A 21601-nucleotide genomic window follows, 5' to 3' on the forward strand; every position below is an offset into this window, starting at 1 on the left:
AGAGAGTTAGTGGCAGGAAGTAGGCTACTGTTACATCAGGGAGGTCAGACAGGCGGTCTGTCTAGAAAATGTGTCAGTGTGTCACTCCAAAGCGCCTCTCATTTCAAATTAATCCTGTGTGTCAGGAAAGTAAGGAGCCCAGGGAGCGACTGTAACCAAGCTATTTGTGAGGACTGGAAACAGGGTGTTCCCACACCTGCTGAAAGAGACATGCCTGTGGTTACAAACAACTAGGTTAGGCTATCATTTGTGTCTTGCCTTAATTTAGATTGTGTCTGTCTAATCATTGTACCTCGCAGCTCTGCTTTGTGGCTGTGTTCAATTAGTAGGCAGTGATTCAAATTACCATAGAAGAATGTTGGTTGTCAGCAGCTGCTCTGGTATAAATGATAGTTTGTTTATTACGCTAGCTAGCATATGGTTATTATTATTCTTTGCAGTGTTATAACTAACCTATGAACCAATTTGTATTCAGTATCAAGTGATAACTACAGGGAGGTTTTGGTCTTTATCTGTCTGGCATATGCACAGCTGATTTTCAAACAGACCCATCTTGAACTGTGTGTAACCCACATAGACAAAAGTAAAGAAAGGAGAAATCTGACAATATTTTTACGATATGTTGAGAACTTCAACAACCTTTTTATTGTTTTCAATCTTGAAATGCATCCATCTTCCATCATGAAAATTAGTGTCTTTACATATACAGCCATGTCAAAAAGGGGTGGTGGCGACCTAGACACCACCTACTGCTAAACACCACACTAGTCTCGTCTGCATCTTTGTCTTTTTAGAATCTTTTTCATAAAACCATCAGCAAAAACACAAGCATCACTGATTTTAAACACATTGAAAAAAGGGAGGATGGGGGTATGGCGCAAATACATCACGGTCCATAGGAGAAACACATTGAAAAAAGGGAGGATGGGGTATGGCGCAAATACATCACGGTCCATAGGAGAAACACATTGAAAAAAGGGAGGATGGCGCAAATACACACGAAGATAATAACAGAACAACACTTCAGAAAATAATCATCAGAAAATAAAACAATGACATTAACATTACAGTGTTGTCAGAGAGTGAAAGCTTTACATTTATACACAAGTGGCAAAAAGCTAAACATGGTACATATACTTTATAAACTGTGTGGTACAGTGCAGGCTTCTCATTGTCACCCAAAACGAGGAAAATAAAGGCGGATGCCCCATGTATTACACTACAGAGGCACATTAGAAAAAGGGGAAATCCCTATTTTATTAACAAAGTAGAGATTGTCCTAGGTTTTTACAAAACTTAATTGCAATAGCTCTTATTCTAAACCAGGTTTTTATAACGCCATGGGCTATGTGTGTAATATAGTAAATTAACTTCTGTTTCAGAGATCCAATTACCTAGTTTCTGGGTTTAACTCCGTGTGTCTAGCGCACATGGATCGACATCAGGTTAGAAGCCTGAGGTTCTGAGCTCAGTGCATTGTGTTGATTTGCAGAGGAGACTAGGTGGCCTCACTCAGAGTTCAAATATCATACAGATAACATTTAGATTATATTACTATATTTAAAATAACTCTCTCCCCTCTATGTCCCCACTTTACGGTTTTAACTTGAGCTTTTATACCTTAAAGTTTATACACATTCATATTTTAGTCTATGTTCCTATTGGCTTTTCTGCAGATGTGGGCATAGAAATAAATACATTTGGCTAAGAGATGGGAACGAACAGTGGAAGTCTAGACTGTTGATGATGCTCAACTTTAGGCCAGCAGCCTAGTTCTGTCTCAGATTGACTTTGATTGAATGCTGTCTAAGATCTTAAAGATCTACTGCAATAACAGGTAAGCTGCATTTCAAAAGCTATCGGCCATGTTTCTGCAAACAGAGTTAAATTGATGACATTAAAGGCGTTTTAACTTAAGTGGAGTTTGCAACAGTAGACACAATGTGACTGTACAGTAATTCTGACAAAAACAGGATGATAACATCCAAGTCCTTTCTTGCCTCAACAGTTTGTCGCATTGTTGTGACATTTTTGTTTGTTTTCTTCAAAAATATATATTTATAAATTATTGTGTATTATTTACAGTAATATACAAACCAAGTGCTTGAACAAGAAAGATAATGGATGGGCTGTGTGAGATCATGGAGATGGGAAGGGAAATATGAATTGGTAGGGTTAGGGAAGAGGGATGGAATTTCTCATTTTGTTGCATCTTTGGTCAAGGGAATGTTCCCAGAATGTTGCTGCTATGTTTGTCTAAAGCCAGATGTGCACCATAGAAGGGGCAATGAAAGCTGACAGTATAGTTCAAATAATGGTCAACTTATAATCTCATTTGAAATGACCAACTGTGGTTTGACGAAAAAGTATATGAAAGAGTTTCCTCCCTCCTCTCATTTATAAACAAAAGTCCTTCTGTAATTATGGAGAAGATGCAAGAACTGAAAAGTGTATATACAATATATACACATAGAATACTGTTCCCCCAGAAGTCCAGCCCTGTTTTGGGCTTCAGTACAGCTTTTTAGTCCCAGGACATGAAGGTGAGGGAGGTGTAGATGGGGTAAAGGGACGATAGTGGATTGAGATTGAGGAGGGGAAAGGGAAAGAGTGTATTTTGATCTAAGGCAGCATCAGAGACACCTCACAATGTAAGGAACCTCAACAAATGTGTGTTGCCCTCAAGTGTTCTATAGGCACTTAGTCTCGGCTGTTGTTATGGCGTCTGCTTGACGACTCCTTTTCCCCACTCTCCTTCCTTGACTCAGGTGAGGACGGCTGCTTATAGAACCCTGTGGGGGGGCTGGCTCTCACTCTCCCTCTCTTTGCCGATCTGCTGCTGCGTGAGGGCCAGGTAAGGGTGCTGGGGCAGGGGTAGGATAGAGGAAGGAGGAGGGGTGGTGGGAGAGTCCTGCTGGGAGCTCATGGCTTTGTGTTTGAGACGCAGTTTGTGAGGCAGGGCAGTGCCCTTAACCTCTGCCTGGGAGTCCCCGCTTTGGCATTGGGAGGAGCCCTGCTGGGAGGGCAGAGGGGACCCTGGCTGGTGTGAGACAGACAGGTGCTGGAGGTAACTCCCGGCGTCAGAGGAGGAAGAAGACGGAGACTCGTCGTCCGTGGAGGCATCCTTGTCAGAGCTGCGGGGGTCATTGTCACTAGAGGAGGTGTCTTTGCCTGAGGTTGAGTGTTCTTGGTAGTACCCCTCACTCCTGGCCCCGCCCTCATAGGTGAGTATGGGGGGCTCCTCGTCCTGGGTGCTAAGATAGCAGTGACTAGCCTGGTTGTGGTACAGGTGGGACGCGACGGCCTCCTGTTTTTGGAGGATGTCTGGAGCGAGGCCCATCTGGGTCTTTTGCTCCTGTTGCAGAGCTCTGTACACCTGCCCCTCTCCTGCCTCGCTGTGGCAGTCTGAGTAGTGGTATGGAGGGGAGTCTAGTGTCTTCCTCTCCATCTGCTTGGTCACCTCTGCCAGTCTCTCTGAGCTCTCTGTGTGGCTCTCTCGAGCCTGGGCCAGATGGCCGGCCTGAGCACTCTGCTGTTGGGCTGTCTGTTGATCTATGTCCTGCTGCCTTTGGCTCTCCCCAGGGTAGGAGGCACTACTGGAGCGGTAGAGGATGACACTCCTCTGTTGGGTGGGTGGAGGGACCTGACTGGTCTTGCCTGTGATGCTCTCCTGGTGGTGGTAGGAGTGGTGCTGTTGGCTGTGGTAGACCGACTCCATCACCTCCTGGTGATGTGTGGAGGACAGGCTATGGTGGACTTTCAACATGCTGCTTCCAATGTCCATCTCCAGGCTGCTTTCCTCCTGCTTGATCCCGTAGACCGCAGGCTCTGGGCTGTCCCGGGAGGACCCGTCTGACATGTCTGAAAGGGACCCATGGGGGGAGTACGTCACCAGTTGATTATGCCCCCCCCCGCTGCCTGACTGCTCAGTCTCCGAGGAGTCAGAGTTCATCATCACCTGGGAGCTGCTGGAGTAGCCGCTGGAGTAGTAATTGGATGTGGAGGATCTCCCGGTGCCTCCATGGTTGCCTCCACTAGTGAGCTGCTGGCTCTTCTCCATGTAGGAGGCAGTGCTGATAAGGCCAAAGCGCAGCTTCAGCTGCAGCAGCTCTGTCTTCAGGCGGCAGTTCTCGTCATTCAGCACCATGACGCGGTTTTCCAACACCATGTCGTTCAGTCGTCGCTTCTCCCTGGAGCGTTTGGCCGCCTCGTTGTTCTTACGGCGCTTCTCCCAGTAGGATGCATCCTTCTTTTCATCAGAGATGAACTCACGCTTGCGTCTGCAACTCATGCTGGGCTTGACGAGACGCCCCTGGCGAGAGGGGGTTCCTTGAGGCGATGGGAGAGACTCTTCGTAGTTAGAGTATGTCTCTAGGCTGTCCAGGTTATTTTCTGAGCTTGCTGATTGGAGTTGTGAATTCAGGCATTCCATTGTTGCTCAGTGGAGGACAGTTTGGAATATTGCTACAACCACTGGAAAGGAAACTCAAGGAATGGGGTGATAAGGAACAGTGGGATTCAGTTATATCTCACTGATTGAATGAGCTTATAGTTCAAGTGTCTAAACTGGCCAAGAAGATCAAGAAGCGGTGGAACTCTGCGTTAATTCCCCTCATTTATCCAATGTATGTTCCGCCTTTCTCTAGGCAAGTCTCTTCAGCTTTCTCACAGAAAAGTGGGTCAAAGCTGCCTTGAAGAGAAGAAAAAAAAAGAGTTCCTAGAGTGGAGAATGTGACAAGCTTCACTGAGCAATTCTCTAACCTTCTTTTCTCTGTTTTGTTTTTCAATATTTTTGCGAGAGCGCTGTGCTGAGCAGACAGAGAAGTGCTCTACTGCTCCAGGCGTGTTGCAGGATGTAGGTCACTCAGTCTATCTCGGCTTGTCAGTCCCTTGGGAGGGGCGCTACCTCTCTCCTTCTCCAGTAGGTTGCAAGATGAAAGGCTGAGGAGACAAAGAAAGAAAAGGCAAAACTCTTAATCCTCGTGGACTGCTGTCGACCACTATGCATTCAGATTGAAGGAATAATATCTTCTTTATGTCATTGTTAATTAAGTCCATTTTAGTTTTTGGCATGGCTGGTGATCAAAGAATTTTGAGGAATAATTAATAATACGCTCCTTCTCACATCCTTCTGCTTTCATCTATGTTCTGTATGTCTGGCTTTGACTGCATTGTTACACCTGGCAACCACTAGACCCTAGTAACCACTGTCTGACCTCATGGCCCTTCTATTGAGCTTCTCTGTCAATGGTCCATGACCCCTTAAGGTGTCAGCATGCTTCAGTTTGGCTGGCGCCTTGCCGAACCGAACGAGTGTACTTGCATACTCCCTTAACTTAAAATACCTTCGCTTGGAAAACTAGAAAAAAAAGCGACAATAGTACTTTGTCCATTTTGAGACGCCGTAGTCAGTATACACTTCCTCAAAATAGTCAGAATGACTAAATCAAGAAATCTGTCATTAATTTTTACATTTTTGCAGAGGAGATGTTAGTCGCACAATTTTACATATAACTGAGGTGTTTGGTGCAGTATTTCTCAATGGGAAAATGTGCATGAAAACGATTCCGTACACTTACACAATGTATGCACAAACTCTTCCGAACTGTTTTGGCTGGGAAGCATGTGGACGCGTTTAGCCCTTCATGTTGACGTTGACTTGCATGGTGTAATAAACATGAGGCAAATATAGTCGTTTCTGAGTTACTATCTTTTTCTGAGTAAGACATTACACATTTGCTATTTGTGACATTATTCCTCCGCCTTTGTAATCACAACTGTGTGTCTGGCAACCAAGTCGAGAGCACATGGTTACCATGTAAACTCAGAAACAGTAACACTACCAGAAATTACATCATTCGAACACATGGAATGATTGGAAATTGAATTTGTAAGCTTTAAACAGCCATTTTTTACTTATTTCATGGCTGCTCTTAAATAGTCTTTCAGCAAATGTATTTTAAGAGCCAGAACAGTGAATCCCCCAGGTGCAGTGGGTGTAGGGTTCCCCTCATTCCTTTTTAGAATTCTAGGTCAGGAACAAAGATTCCAAAACAACCATATTAAGAAACAGCCCAATATGTTTACATAGAAATTATCATGAATTGGAGAATTTACTGTAAGTGTAATAACCATAAAGATTCATATTCTATTTGGAAAACCAGTTCCTGGCGGTGAATGAAGACAAAGGTTCCCCGCCAAGGAAAAGAGGTGGAGAGGGCACTAGATTTTAAGGTAAGGGCGGATAAGGATATGGGGGGTTGATTAATGAATATAGGTCAAGTCTCAGGAAGGAGGGGGGTGGAGAATGTGCCAAGCTCTCTTGAATTATGACATCAGGGTGGTCAGCCTCATAACTATGAAGTGTCTGGGAACCTGCTCAGCAGGGACTCTCCTGGTAATGAGGTAAACAGAGGTAGATGTGTCACTAGCCAAACCTCTTAAGTATGATTTTCATGAATAAGCCAAGTAGCTTTTCCAGTGTCTCTTTTCATGTTTCCAATTTGTCTCTGCTGGTTGTGTGCCAGTTATTTTATCTGTGTTGCTGACTAACTGGTTCAATATCAATTACATCCCATACAGGTGACTTGAGACAAGCAAAGGAATTCAACAGGCATCGAGGATCGATTCTTCCTGGAACATTTGAGAACTCATTCAGACTGTTCCCTTGTTCCATTTTTCCATTAAACTGGTTTTGTATGCTTTAAATCAAATTACATAAATCAAATTAGTTGCTGGCCAACAGGAGTTGTATCATCCCTGCCTCCCTGCCTCATTTACTCTCACTTTCTTACTGAACAACATGAGTTGAGACACACTGATTCTCTTTGCCTCTGTAATCTCATCATCTGTTTTTTCAATGGGTTATATTCTCCTTGGAGTCTGGGACAAAATTATGTATCTACCAATTGCTCTACACTTTTCAAATGTGGGTTCAACACCAATTTCTCTTTCCAGGCACAATTCAGCAACAAAACGAGCCAAATCTAGATGGGATATTACACCCCTAGTTTTTAAATTCAAAATGTTTTGCTTCCAATAAAATGATGACAACCCTTCTCGGTATGGGTCATTTGGGTCCCAGTAGAGACTAAATAGGGATAAAGGCTACGATCATGCCTGGAAAACAGTTGAGACAGGGCCTGATCTTGCACTGCTAAATGCAGTACTTTAAGGTCCTCATTCCCACAAGCCATTTGTGTGTGGCTTAGGGGCAGGAGGGAAAGAGTGGAAAGACCACAGAAACCAGGGACCACTCAGTAAACCCTGGCTCTGACTAGTGCCTACACGGCATGCTGGAATATAGGTCAGTGGAACCACGGGTGAGGCAGGGAGAGAGAAACAGAGAATTAGAGAGTACTCTATTTATAGAGGTGAAAGATGCATGGAGAGAGGGACAAAGAGATTGCGAGAAGGTAGACAAAAGAGAGGGGAAAATTAGCTCAGACCTCGCAGGATGTAAACAAACGGGGTACTGTACCAGCGTTAACAACATATCTCCCATGGCAACAGAACTAATCATGTCAACATCAATCCCTCCTGATCGAACAACACACTTACACTGCGCAAACAGATTGACTTAAAAAAAAGCTAAGCTGCTCATCTCCTCTGCGGGCAGCTGGAATTAGCTGGAGACATGAATGGAGCTGTAGTGTTTGCTGATTAATGCATCACAAGCTCTTAGTCTCCCACTACGGCTACAGGAATAGAGCATCATAATAAGTGTGTATCCCACCCGAAGCACAGTGTGACACCCTTACCTGATAATCAGAACATCAAACCTACCCACTTCAATAGTGTATCTTATAACTAACTGCAGGGTACTGAGATAGTGATTACCAATGAAAGGTTCATGTGTTTTTATGACAAATGTAGTGTGACCTGCCAGAACAAATGTCAAATAGTAAGAAATTCTACTGCTTCCCTTTTCACCCATCTAATATGCTTACGAGGCTCTGTGTTTCAATGGAACACTCCTACGCTTGTGGTAGACCATAATGAATTCCATGTCCAATTTCATGATAAAAGGTGAACAAAAAGCTGCATCTCAGAGTATGAATCTGTTACTGATAGCTCTGTTTAACATTAGCACACATCCCTGTTATACTTAATAAATATAAAGTCATTCTACCACAGGAAGGGGCTTGGTTACATTTGTGAAGTGATCAAAGAGAATCTAAATGTATGCCATTTACAATTATTGGGTCCAAACAACCACACAAAGCTATATTTGGTGGGGCTTGAGTGCAAAAGCTTGTTTTTGTTGAGCTCTTAAAGTAATGGGAGCAGGTGTAAAATAAGGAGGAGGCCCAGACCGGGGTGCCAATTTTCACTGAGACTGAGGAACTGAACTGCCCCCACTGGGGAAGAATGCAAATAGATGGCTTTTTCAAAAATTCCAAGTAGGGTTGGGCCGATATATGAGTAAATAGAATAGGGACATTTGACATTGACAGTATATTGTGATGTGCTGTATCAATATGTTGAAAATTAAGTCTAAATTAATTAACTAAACCTTGTTTTTTCCCAGTCAACACTAAGATTATTTAATGAGAAGGCGACTATACCATTGTAAATAAGTACAAAAATTGCACAGTCTAGAATGATTTAGTCATTAACGGTGAAGAACGATAATATTGGATATCGCAAAATTTGGAGTAGCACATCGTAGAAGGGGTCTCCCCAAATATCGTCCAACCCTGATTCCAAGACTGGGTTTATCTTCCCAAGAAAAAGTACACATTCTTGGACATGCAGGCGGAGTTCCAAGCCAACTCCTTGTTCCATAAACACAGCCATATCAGCCTCCGTTAAACAGGGGAAAAAAGGAGTGACCCAGTGCAGTCCATGTGTTTCCCAGTCACATGTGCTCCCTTGGCCTACTTCTCTGCCTCTCCCTCCCAGCCACAGCAGCACAATAACAAAGCACCTACTCTATCCTTCATTATCTTTCATTGTGCCAGGAAACCCTGAGAATGTCAGGCGGGTCAGGATAAACCCCACTCCACATTGTTTACCATCAACTACAATAGGAGTGAAACAAGACATAGTGCACGCTGCTCTAGTGAAACAAAGGTAATCTCATCCGCATGATAATTAGCCATGTTATTACCATGTTTTTGCAATAGCCTACTAATACAATAAGGAATATGGTAGATGATCATTGTATTGCAATTACAAGCAATTTATGGAAAGGTTCATGAATCATACAGAAAAGGGGTGTAGCACAGGATTGAAGAAAATGTATAAAGGCTAAATGAATATGTTCCTAATTGTGTATCACTACGATATGAAGGAAACCCAGATGTATAAAGGCTAAATAAACATGTTCCTAATTGTGTATCACTATGATATGAAGGAAACCCAGATGTATAAATGCTAAATGAATATGTTTCTAATTGTGTATCACTACGATATGAAGGAAACCTAAATGTTTATTAGGCACGTTTATCTGCTGCCCATCAGTGTTTCTGTTCTGCATGAAATGGTTGGGTGTCTTTGTTAAGCCAGCTAGGATTCATTTTGGTAGGTTTTTATTCTGGTATTATAGGGGGCTCTGCAGCACATCCCCTCCCCTTTATGACTAATGTGACCTACATTTGGAGCTGGCATAGTGGTCCACCTTATGCACCAACGAATTAGCCCTCCTCAGCAAAGCACAATAGAGGCTATAGGCTTCCGCTTATTGCGTCATCTCCCCTTCCTATATCCGTTTTAATGACTTAAATTATTTATTTTGCAACCCGCACCATTACTACAGCCTTTAGTGTTACAAAAGTTGAACGCATAACCAAATGCTTTGCGTAATTTCCCATTGTGCATAGCACACCTGTACCATAGGCTATATTCTAAACTATATGGTATTGATTAACTTTTCGTGAGATAATTCCAGTGTGACTTTTCAAGAAAACATGAATAGTGTGAATAGCCTACACCCTTACCGCGGCACCAAAAGAAGGCAAGACACAAGTGTGCATGCCATCACTAAACAACAAATGCATGAGCTGCAGGCACCGGGGGCACTCATTCCACAATCATTCCCACATGCAGTGTGGGGGTACTTTCAACATACAGACTGAGCAGGATAGTCTTTTATAAGACAAGTTACAACAAGTGTGTGTGCAGTATTAATTATTATATGCATGTAGCCTAATAACTGCATAGGTTAAACGTTGAGATGGACAAGCAGTGCGCAACAGTGTTGCTGATACGGAATTGGAGACTATAATGCACGTTACATAGTTGCTGTAGAGCGTTACATTGTCTAAAATTGTTTCCCAATATAACTAATAGCCTACACGGCAGGCACATATCTACGTCACATCACACGATTTTTAGCCCTCTTCAACATACCACTACTCTTTGTGGTGTCTTTGAACATACCATTACTCTCTGTGGTGTCTCTGAACATACTCTTTGTGGTGTGTCTGATAAATGTACCTTTTGCATATTATAACAGATCCCCGGGGAAATCATTCAAGGCAAAAGCAAGTTTCTTGCACATAGCTTGTTGCCCTGTTGCATTCGCTACCCATAGGCTAATCCAACAACTTGTCAAGACTGAGATAGGCTCACATTTAACCCAGCAGCCTAAATAAGGACAGAAATAAACATGCCCAGTATATCCAGCTCACCTTACAAAAACAGCCAATACTTTAGACTTTCATTCATATCCAAAACAATGTTTTCAGAGATGTAGGACAGCCCAATATTCTAGTAGCCTTACTCTAGATTCAGTTTGCCCCACTGAGCAGGGGAAGGGTTAACGGGTTGACTAAACTTTCACAAATTACTACATGTGATGGAGAGAAGTGTGACCTCAGACCAGATTGGTCTGATAGACTAGATGTAACATAGTAAACGTAAATCCAGGACACTCAAATAAATGCATGTTACGCTTGGTATGGTTACAAACACAGATGGTTACTTATGGCAAAAACAAAAGTAGTGTGGATGGGTGGGCATATAACGCGAACGTCTAGCAACCCAAAGGTTGCGTGTTTGAATCTCATCATGGACAACTTTAGCATTTTAGCTAATTAGCAACTACTTTTAATACTTGTCAACTACTTAGTATATTAGCTAACCCTTCCCCTAACCTTTAACCTAAAGTTAACGTTATCCCCAACCTTAGCCATAACCCCTAGCTAGCTAATGTTAGCCACTTAGCTAATGTTAGCATTAGCCACCTAGCTAACAGCCACAACTAACTGCAATTCGTAACATATTGGAATCGTAATTCATCATACGAATTGGAAACGTAATTTATCATACGAAATGGAAGATTGATCCACAAATGAATACATACCATACGAAACACAATGTACTAATTGAAGTGTCCTGGATTTAGTTTACCATTTTTACGTCTAACCCGGAGTCCAGGTGTAGACCGACAGGGATTTTTTTCCAGCTGCCTCCCATGGACTCAAAGCCTTACCCTGCCGTTCCAAGTCTTAACAGTGTCATTTTAACTCACAAGCATTTCAATTACAATGTTCTATATATATATATATATATATATATAGAACTGTCTTTATATAATTTACAATTGGTAAATTAATTTGTTGCTGAAATAAATGTCCATAATTGTGTTACTAAAGAATAGAGGAATTTATCCAAAGAATAATACTTTTAAAGTATTTCAAGTTATTGTATCTTTCAATATTTTCAAAACTCTACTGTGATGGGGGAAAACGAAGCTATTCCAAATAAGTGTGTTTTCTGTGGCCCCTGCCACCCAGCATTCCTCGTTCTGAAGGAATTCCATGCTCCCCTTCTCCTTATCATCAACCTATACATTCTGCCACTAAATAGGGGGAAACGCCTCGCCTTGACAGAACATACATATGGTTCAACGTCCGTCACCAACATTATAAACACTTCCCGTTGTGCCAAAATGTTTGCAACAATGTATCAGTGAATTTGAAATTTATGCAAAACAAAAATGATGAAAAGTTTAATCGAAGTGCCACTAAGTAACACTGAAATTGGTATTATTAAACAATTTGATTTACTTGTTTTCAATAATAATAAGTCACATTATACACACGAATCGACGGGACATTTAAAGGCAATCCATATAAAAATAAATTCTTACCTTGTATGTGTAAATAAAAGCCAACAGTGCGAAGTCTAATATAACATCCACGCTTCTGTTCAACAATTCCTATTTCCGACTACTATCGAATTCAAATGTGCGATCGTCCTTCAAGTACAGTGCGAGCTCTGTGATTAGTGCCTGTATGTGAGCATGAATTCTGTGTCGCTTATTTTGAATATGTTCTCTTATTACGTTAGGGACTTGCTACAATTTCCTCCTCGCTCTCTCAATGTCTCCAATTGTATGTTAGTAGGTCAGTAGTTGCATAACAGAAGTCTTTGGGTGCCTAGTCACGTTTTGTTTCTCGCTCTCGCGCTCCGTATCTGCCCACTCCCCTTTCTTCTCCTTCGAATTATGTTGCAGAGAGATGGGGAAGAGGAGAGAGGGGAGGTGTAGGGTGAGATACCCCTAATTAGGTTAATAGAGGGAGAGAGAGTGAGAGAGAGACTTGGACAAATGGAATGGTGGGGAGACATTTTTAGAAACAAGCCTTCAGCAGAAGATATATAAAGAAACAATTGTATCCAACAGCTGTTGTTTGGGGGAGAAATGTGTGGCCCTTTATTGAATGGATAGGCCTAATTACTCCAGACGGCTCAGTTTCGCCCTTTTAAATATAGCTTTATTTTTTCAGCTTTATTCTAATGAGCAAACCAAAATCTATTCACATTGTCCCTCATTAGCACATGAGTAGTTCTTTCTTCATATTCAGAAGATTGAATGCATAGCCTGCATAGCCTAGGCTTTAGCTTAACGTGGAGCAGGTGACATGGGTTTGAATCCAGTCGGACACATTTATCAGGAGCTACAATGGTCTGTTACAATTGTGACATGGCCACATACAATTGTGACATCCACTTCGCTGCAACCTGGATTCACGGATGGACATAATATAGTAAATGAAAATCCAGGACACTCAAATTAGCTATGTTATGTTTGGTATGGTATGTATTCATTTGTGGATGTCCATAATCCATTTCGTATGATGTGTTCCGAATTACATTTTGTATGATATGTTACCAATTACAATTCATATGATATTTTAGGGGTTACGGTTAGGGTTAAGCACAGCAGGTTGGTGGCACCACCCTCTTGAAACTCCCCATCCCGGATCCGGGATCGTGACTAAAGCCTCAGGCTCATTAGCATAACGCAACGTTAACGATTTCTGAAAATCGCAAATAAAATGAAAATAATGCGCCTGCTCTCAAGCTTAGCCTTTTCTTAACAACACTGTCATCTCAGATTTTCAAAATATGCTTTTGAACCATAGCAATTGACTAATTTGTGTAAGAGTATGCTAACCTAGCTTAGCATTTTGAGTAGCATTTAGCACGCAACATTTTCACAAAAACCAGATAACCAAATAAATAAAATCATTTACCTTTGAAGAGCTTCGGATGTTTTCAATGAGGAGACTCTCAGTTACATACCAAATGCGCAGTTTTTCCTGAAAGCGTCTGTGTGTAGGAGAAATCGCTCCGTTTTGTACATCACATTTGGCTACCGAAACGAACCGAAAATTCAGTCACCTACAACGTCAAACTTTTTCCAAATTAACTCCATAATATCGACGAAACATGGCAAACGTTGTTTGGAATCAATCCTCAAGGTGTTTTTTCACATATCTCTTCATTGATATATCGTTCGTGGAAGCCTGCATTCTTCTCTGAATTCTGTGGAAAAATACTTGCAGCTGACTTTTGCGCACCAATTTCGGCGCAGGACACCGGGCGGACACCTGGTAAATGTGGTCTCTTATGGTCAATCTTCCAATGATATGCCTACAAATACGTCACAATGCTGCAGACACCTTGGGGAAACGACAGAAAGGGCAGACTTACTCCTCTCGCATTCACAGCCATATAAGGAGACAATGGAAAACAGAGCCTCAAAAATCCTGCTCATTTCCTGGATGCCGTCTCATCTTGGTTTTGCCTGAAGCTCACGTTCTAGGGCATGCACAGAAAATATCTTTGCAGTTCTGGAAACGTCAGAGTGTTTTCTTTCCAAAGCTACCAATTATATGCATAGTCGAGCATCTTTTTGTGACAAAATATCTTGTTTAAAACGGGAACGTTTTTCATCCAAAAATGAAATTGCGCCCCTAGAGTTTCAAGAGGTTAATTGTTGAGGACGGGCTGATAGTAATATCTGGAATGGAATTAATTAAATGGTATCGAACTCATCAAACACATGGTTTCCATGTGATGAGTTGTTCTCCCTTCAGCAACACCTTCTGTGAGGTTAAGGTTAGGAGTTAGGTTAAAGGGTTAATGTTAGGGTTTGGGGAAGGATGTAACTCAAAAGTATTAAATAGTTGCAAATTAGCTAAAATGTTCAAGTTGTTTGTGATGAGATTCGAACATGCGTTACATGCCCACCTATCCACCTGACAAAAAAAATAAGATTAAAATGTATGCACTCAAGTCGCTCTGGATATGAGCATCAGCTAAATGACTGAAATGTAAAAAATAAATAAAATGCAACCAATCCAAACGTAACATGTTATGCTAATTTGAGCGTTCCAGATTTCCGTTTACTATTTTACGTCTAGTCTGAGACCAGGTTGATCACTCATGCCAAACAAGAACAGGATGAAAATTAGTTTTAGTAATTTGTAGACACATTGCAGTAAGTTGTCTGATTTTGTTGTGACATTGGTTCTCATTTCCAGCAGCTGTGGCCTTGTGGTTCGATGCATCTGGTTACAGTTTTTGCATAACCGCTTGAACCTCAAGAGCTCAGTACCTCATTCTCATCTGATAGACACATTGAAACCTTTTTATACCGTAGGCTACTTTATTGGCATCCTCCTTCTTATGACACACAATTTGTCATGTTTTGCATTAAATGTACAATGCACACCATTCAGTAAAGAAAGTCTTAGTTGATCATTAAAGCCCCCTGTCATCTTACACCATATAGAAGGTAGCAATTTACATAGTTTTAAATACACAATTGTAACACATTGGTTGAATTTGTGTGTTTTTGGTACTTCCCAAATAGTGAACTAAAATTGGACTGCAATTGTATTTATTGCTGTTATTGCCAGTTCAGTAATGTGTTACAGTAATGACAGGGTGAAATGATTGAAATGGAGTTCAGACTTTTGGAATATAATCTGTGACCCTTGACAAAAATGATTTGTCTGAAATATCCATATCCTTTTGCTCACCCTGGGGCAGCAGGGTAGCCTAGTGGTTAGAGCATTGGACTAGTAATCAAAAGGTTGCAAGTTCAAATCCCCAAGCTGACAAGGTACAAATCTGTTGTTCTGCCCCTGAACAGGCAGTTAACCCACTTTTCCTAGGTCGTCATTGAAAATAAGAATTTGTTCTTAACTGACTTGCCTAGTAAAATAAATAAAAAATATATATTTTTAATACATATCTTGACTTGGAATGAGCAATATATCTTAGGCCTATGTCCTAGCTGGATATGAAGATGCCATGTAGCTACAGCAAGGGGAAGGTTGACTGCTCATTTTCACTCTCATTCTTCTTTTCTGGTAAATGAATTCCTGGTGGGACAGGCTCATGGTTAGGAGGTAGACTGTGATCTCCTGTGCTTTGATGATTACATCCTCTTCCTCTCTCCAGTCCATCTGCCCTCCACTATCTGACCTTGCAACCTGTGCCTGTTCTGTCTTGCGTCACAGAGAGCCATGGAAACAACTGGAGCGATAACGGTATTATTTAATGCATTTTGTTGTGTCCACGGCAGTTTTGATTGGAACAAAAGGACTGGCTGGATGCCTAGAGGGCTGTTTCCAATTGCAGATGCTTTTAATAGATCTCTCTCATTATCTTCAAGGCCCTGGTTACTTCTCATGTGGCCGGAGAGAGCAGCAGGGAATGGAGGGTTGAAGTCTGACTTCAGGCTCAGTCTTTGTTCAGCATATGCTCTCTGTCTCTGTCTTTCTCTCTCTCTCTTTCTCTCTTTCTTCAAACGACCCACTTGAGCTTTCAAATGCACTTTGTGGATCTACCTGCAATGCCATGCATTTTATTGTGTATCATTGTGCTATTGAACACAGCGTCACAGACATAAGTGTGCCTCCATATGCCTAATTTGTTTCACAAATGAGCAGGTTTTCTTTGTGTTTCGTTGTATTGTGGATAATGAATGGAGGTAGCGAGCATGCAGCAATATCTTCCTCATACATGTCAATGATAGAAACAACCTTGAGAGCAAATGCATATAGATGTTTCATTAATTTGGGTCATATGGAGGCTTAGAGGATTGGTCCTCATTTTTCTATGTCTAGTAATTGCTGTTTACCTGAAGATACCACTCATTGCCTACTCTATGTCCATCTCATCATCTGGAGAGAACCCCAAACATGGTCCAAGCACCACCATGCTTCCATTATACCCCTCTCTCTCCCATTCCTCTTTGTTCAGAGCTAAAGCATTGGCCGTGAACTTGACGCCCCCCCCCCCACACACTCCCTCTGTACCCCACCCTACCCAATCACTCCCCCTCCTAGCTACGTTTGCATAGGTTCCCATGGCAACTGTCACACTTCCTGCCTAGCAACCGCCGTTATCTCCCGCTGAAAACAGCGGGGACAGAATAGAGAGGGGAGTAGCAGGGGGGTTGCGGTTTAAGGGGTGTGTTATTGGGGGTGGTTGTGTAGTAGTGTGCTGATGCAGTAGTAGCTTCATTAACTAGCCTCACTCCTCTCCTCCACCCCCACCCGTCCTCTTCCTCCCACCCTCACTACAGGAATCCCCAATTTGACTGAGGAACCTGTGAAGCCAGCTGCAGGTTGAGGAGAGCATCTCCTTTGTAATGAGATAGGAACGTCACAGGGCTCAGTGAATGGCAGATGTTCTGCACCGGTGGATACATGGAGTACATGGAGCCTCTACAGAGGTCTACTGTCGGCTTGTTTTCCCTTCATCTTGATTGATTTGACTTGTTCACATTGACAAACATGCTGGTTTAGGTAGGCCTATCTCATTCAATGTAGGGTTTGGTTACTAGGGGCAAATAATAATTAAATGACTTGATAATTAAATTACTTGATGGTTTGAGAGTCGTTATTGAGTGACATAGCAATTAAACCTTGGTGTAATTTTGCCACTACACCTGCACCAAATAAAATCTGCCACACTGAAATAAACACACAGGCTACTATGTCACTATCTGTGTGCTCTGAATGACAACAATAGCGCAATCAGATAGCCTACTCAACAAATGGTAGTCTTTGCTGCCACCTAGTGGTTTCTAAAGTTATTATGCTATTATATTTATTACCGTGCTCTGATCTGCTTTGGTTTGTCAATGGATTTCATATGGGAAATTAATACTGTTCAGACAAATTATAGGTTTAAAGGGTCATTGGTATGACACATCTTAGACTAAGTAGGTAAAGCTCTTAGTAAAGCATCTGCATGATAAGTGAACCTATGGGTGCCGTGCAGGGAGTGTAATTAATTTTGTTATGATGAAATCTTATTTCGTTAATGTGAATGTGTCTTCAGGCCCAGTCTAGCTCATACCACCCACATCCCCTGAAATCCCCTGTAATGATTATAATTGCAGTTCCTCTGTAGCTGTGGCCTCTAATACACACTAGCTCATGACTGGCATGCAGACTCCACCCCTCAGGACTCGTTTGCTCCTGTCTGGATAGACAAAGCTCTATAGTCTCACCTGTCCAATCTGTCTGGTTCTGCTGCTCTTCCTACATACTTAACTCTGTGTAAGATAGGTCTCAGACAGGAGAAATATGTGACAGAGGATATTCATTAAAGTTGAATATTCTAACCGGTTGACTTTTGTGTTTACTGATGAACTATGTTCTCAAAGGCTGCTACTTAATCCCTGAAGAAATCTTTGAGTCATTGTAGAACAATTACTCCACCTGTTAGATAACGTGAGACAAAGTAAGATACATTTTTTTTTTAAAAGGATACATATTTCCACAGTGTAAGTGGAGACATTTAGACTGCAACATGTTTTCTCAGTGACTTAATACATGGAGGAAATCTATGATAATGCATGCTTTGGTGGATATAATGGTGTCCAAACAGTGGGAGGATGTTGCCATCCCTGATACTGTATGTTGCCATCCCTGATACTGGTGGGAAATCATTTTCCCTGCTGTATGTTGCCATCCCTGATACTGGGCCATCCCTGATTATGTTGCCATTTCAAAATTCCATCCCTGCAGAGGGATCTGTATGTTGCCCATCCCTGATATTTTCCATTTTGTACCCATCCCTGAAACCTCCCTGATACTGTATGTTGCCATCCCTGATACTGTAGATTGATCCCTGATGGGCTCCCTGATACTGTATGGCCCATCCCTGATTGCCCATCCCTGATACTGTATGTTGCCCATCCCTGATACTGATGTTGCCATCCCTGATATGTTGCCCCCTGATCCCTCCCTGATACTGTATGTTGCCCATCCCTGATACTGTATGTTGCCCATCCCTGATACTGTATGTTGCCATCCCTGATACTGTATGTTGCCCATCCCTGATACTGTATGTTGCCCATCCCTGATACTGTATGTTGCCATCCCTGATACCATCCCTGATACTGTATGTTGTCCATCCCTGATACTGTATGTTGCCCATCCCTGATACTGTATGTTGCCATCCCTGATACTGTATGTTGCCATCCCTGATACTGTATGTTGCCCATCCCTGATACTGTATGTTGCCCATCCCTGATACTGTATGTTGCCCATCCCTGATACTGTATGTTGCCATCCCTGATACTGTATGTTGCCCATCCCTGATACTGTATGTTGCCATCCCTGATACTGTATGTTGCCATCCCTGATACTGTATGTTGCCATCCCTGATACTGTATGTTGCCATCCCTGATACTGTATGTTGCCATCCCTGATACTGTATGTTGCCCATCCCTGATACTGTATGTTGCCCATCCCTGATACTGTATGTTGCCATCCCTGATACTGTATGTTGCCCATCCCTGATACTGTATGTTGCCCATCCCTGATACTGTATGTTGCCATCCCTGATACTGTATGTTGCCATCCCTGATACTGTATGTTGCCATCCCTGATACTGTATGTTGCCCATCCCTGATACCCTGTATGTTGCCATCCCTGATACTGTATGTTGCCATCCCTGTATGTTGCCATCCCTGATACTGTATGTTGCCATCCCTGATACTGTATGTTGCCCATCCCTGATACTGTATGTTGCCATCCCTGATACTGTATGTTGCCCATCCCTGATACTGTATGTTGCCATCCCTGATACTGTATGTTGCCATCCCTGATACTGTATGTTGCCATCCCTGATACTGTATGTTGCCATCCCTGATACTGTATGTTGCCCATCCCTGATACTGTATGTTGCCATCCCTGATACTGTATGTTGCCATCCCTGATACTGTATGTTGCCCATCCCTGATACTGTATGTTGCCCATCCCTGATACTGTATGTTGCCATCCCTGATACTGTATGTTGCCATCCCTGATACTGTATGTTGCCCATCCCTGATACTGTATGTTGCCATCCCTGATACTGTATGTTGCCATCCCTGATACTGTATGTTGCCATCCCTGATACTGTATGTTGCCCATCCCTGATACTGTATGTTGCCCATCCCTGATACTGTATGTTGCCCATCCCTGATACCTGATATGTTGCCCATCCCTGATACTGTATGTTGCCATCCCTGATACTGTATGTTGTCCCTGCCCATCCCTGATACTGTATGTTGCCATCCCTGATACTGTATGTTGCCATCCCTGATACTGTATGTTGCCCATCCCTGATACTGTATGTTGCCCATCCCTGATACTGTGCCATCCCTGTTGCCATCCCTGATACTGTATGTTGCCCATCCCTGATACTGTATGTTGCCATCCCTGATACTGTATGTTGCCATCCCTGATACTGTATGTTGCCATCCCTGATACTGTATGTTGCCATCCCTGATACTGTATCCCTGATACTGTTGCCATCCCTGATACTGTATGTTGCCATCCCTGATACTGTATGTTGCCATCCCTGATACTGTATGTTGCCATCCCTGATACTGTATGTTGCCCATCCCTGATACTGTATGTTGCCATCCCTGATACTGTATGTTGCCATCCCTGATACTGTATGTTGCCATCCCTGATACTGTATGTTGCCATCCCTGATACTGTATGTTGCCCATCCCTGATACTGTATGTTGCCCATCCCTGATACTGTATGTTGCCATCCCTGATACTGTATGTTGCCATCCCTGATACTGTATGTTGCCATCCCTGATACTGTATGTTGCCATCCCTGATACTGTATGTTGCCATCCCTGATACTGTATGTTGCCATCCCTGATACTGTATGTTGCCATCCCTGATACTGTATGTTGCCATCCCTGATACTGTATGTTGCCCATCCCTGATACTGTATGTTGCCCCCTGATCCCCCTGATACTGTATGTTGCCATCCCTGATACTGTATGTTGCCATCCCTGATACTGTATGTTGCCATCCCTGATACTGTATGTTGCCCCTGATCCCTGATACTGTATGTTGCCATCCCTGATACTGTATGTTGCCCATCCCTGATACTGTATGTTGCCATCCCTGATACTGTATGTTGCCCATCCCTGATACTGTATGTTGCCCATCCCTGATACTGTATGTTGCCCATCCCTGATACTGTATGTTGCCATCCCTGATCCCTGATACTGTATGTTGCCATCCCTGATACTGTTGCCCATCCCTGATACTGTATGTTGCCATCCCTGATACTGTATGTTGCCATCCCTGATACTGTATGTTGCCCATCCCTGATACTGTATGTTGCCATCCCTGATACTGTATGTTGCCATCCCTGATACCATCCCTGATGTATGTTGCCCATCCCTGATACTGTATGTTGCCATCCCTGATACTGTATGTTGCCATCCCTGATACTGTATGTTGCCATCCCTGATACTGTATGTTGCCATCCCTGATACTGTATGTTGCCATCCCTGATACTGTATGTTGCCCATCCCTGATACTGTATGTTGCCATCCCTGATACTGTATGTTGCCCATCCCTGATACTGTATGTTGCCATCCCTGATACTGTATGTTGCCCATCCCTGATACTGTATGTTGCCATCCCTGATACTGTATGTTGCCATCCCTGATACTGTATGTTGCCATCCCTGATACTGTATGTTGCCATCCCTGATACCATCCCTGATACTGTTGTTGCCCATCCCTGATACTGTATGTTGCTTATCCCTGATCCCTGATACTGTATGTTGCCCATCCCTGATACTGTATGTTGCCATCCCTGATATCCCTGATACTGTATGTTGCCATCCCTGATACTGTATGTTGCCATCCCTGATACTGTATGTTGCCATCCCTGATACTGTATGTTGCCCATCCCTGATACTGTATGTTGCCATCCCTGATACTGTATGTTGCCATCCCTGATACTGTATGTTGCCATCCCTGATACTGTATGTTGCCATCCCTGATACTGTATGTTGCCATCCCTGATACTGTATGTTGCCA

The 21601-nt window shown here is 42.7% G+C and overlaps 1 protein-coding gene across 2 annotated transcripts; it reads right to left on the minus strand.

Annotated features, from left to right (window-relative positions):
• Positions 1 to 609: 609 nt before the first annotated feature.
• Positions 610 to 12364, minus strand: LOC135555490 (filaggrin-like). Of its 2 annotated transcripts, none has more exons than XM_064987969.1 (2): positions 12098 to 12364; positions 610 to 4941 (listed from the first exon to the last, which is right to left on the minus strand). In XM_064987969.1, exon 2 carries the CDS (start codon positions 4430 to 4432, stop codon positions 2783 to 2785), a length of 1650 nt encoding a protein of 549 aa, XP_064844041.1. In that variant the 5' UTR covers positions 4433 to 4941; positions 12098 to 12364; the 3' UTR covers positions 610 to 2782. The 2 variants fall into 2 exon arrangements, with proteins under 2 accessions (XP_064844041.1, XP_064844042.1); XM_064987970.1 differs by lacking the exon at positions 12098 to 12364 and adding an exon at positions 11309 to 11397.
• Between the last annotated feature and the right edge of the window lie 9237 nt (positions 12365 to 21601).

Source organism: Oncorhynchus masou, chromosome 15 (genome assembly GCF_036934945.1).
Source record: "Oncorhynchus masou masou isolate Uvic2021 chromosome 15, UVic_Omas_1.1, whole genome shotgun sequence".
NCBI classification, from domain to species: domain Eukaryota; kingdom Metazoa; phylum Chordata; class Actinopteri; order Salmoniformes; family Salmonidae; genus Oncorhynchus; species Oncorhynchus masou.

Coding starts and splice junctions, on each gene's coding strand:
- LOC135555490 (XM_064987969.1), bottom strand. CDS start 4,432: ATGGAATGCCTGAATTCACAACTCCAATCAGCAAGCTCAGAAAATAAC.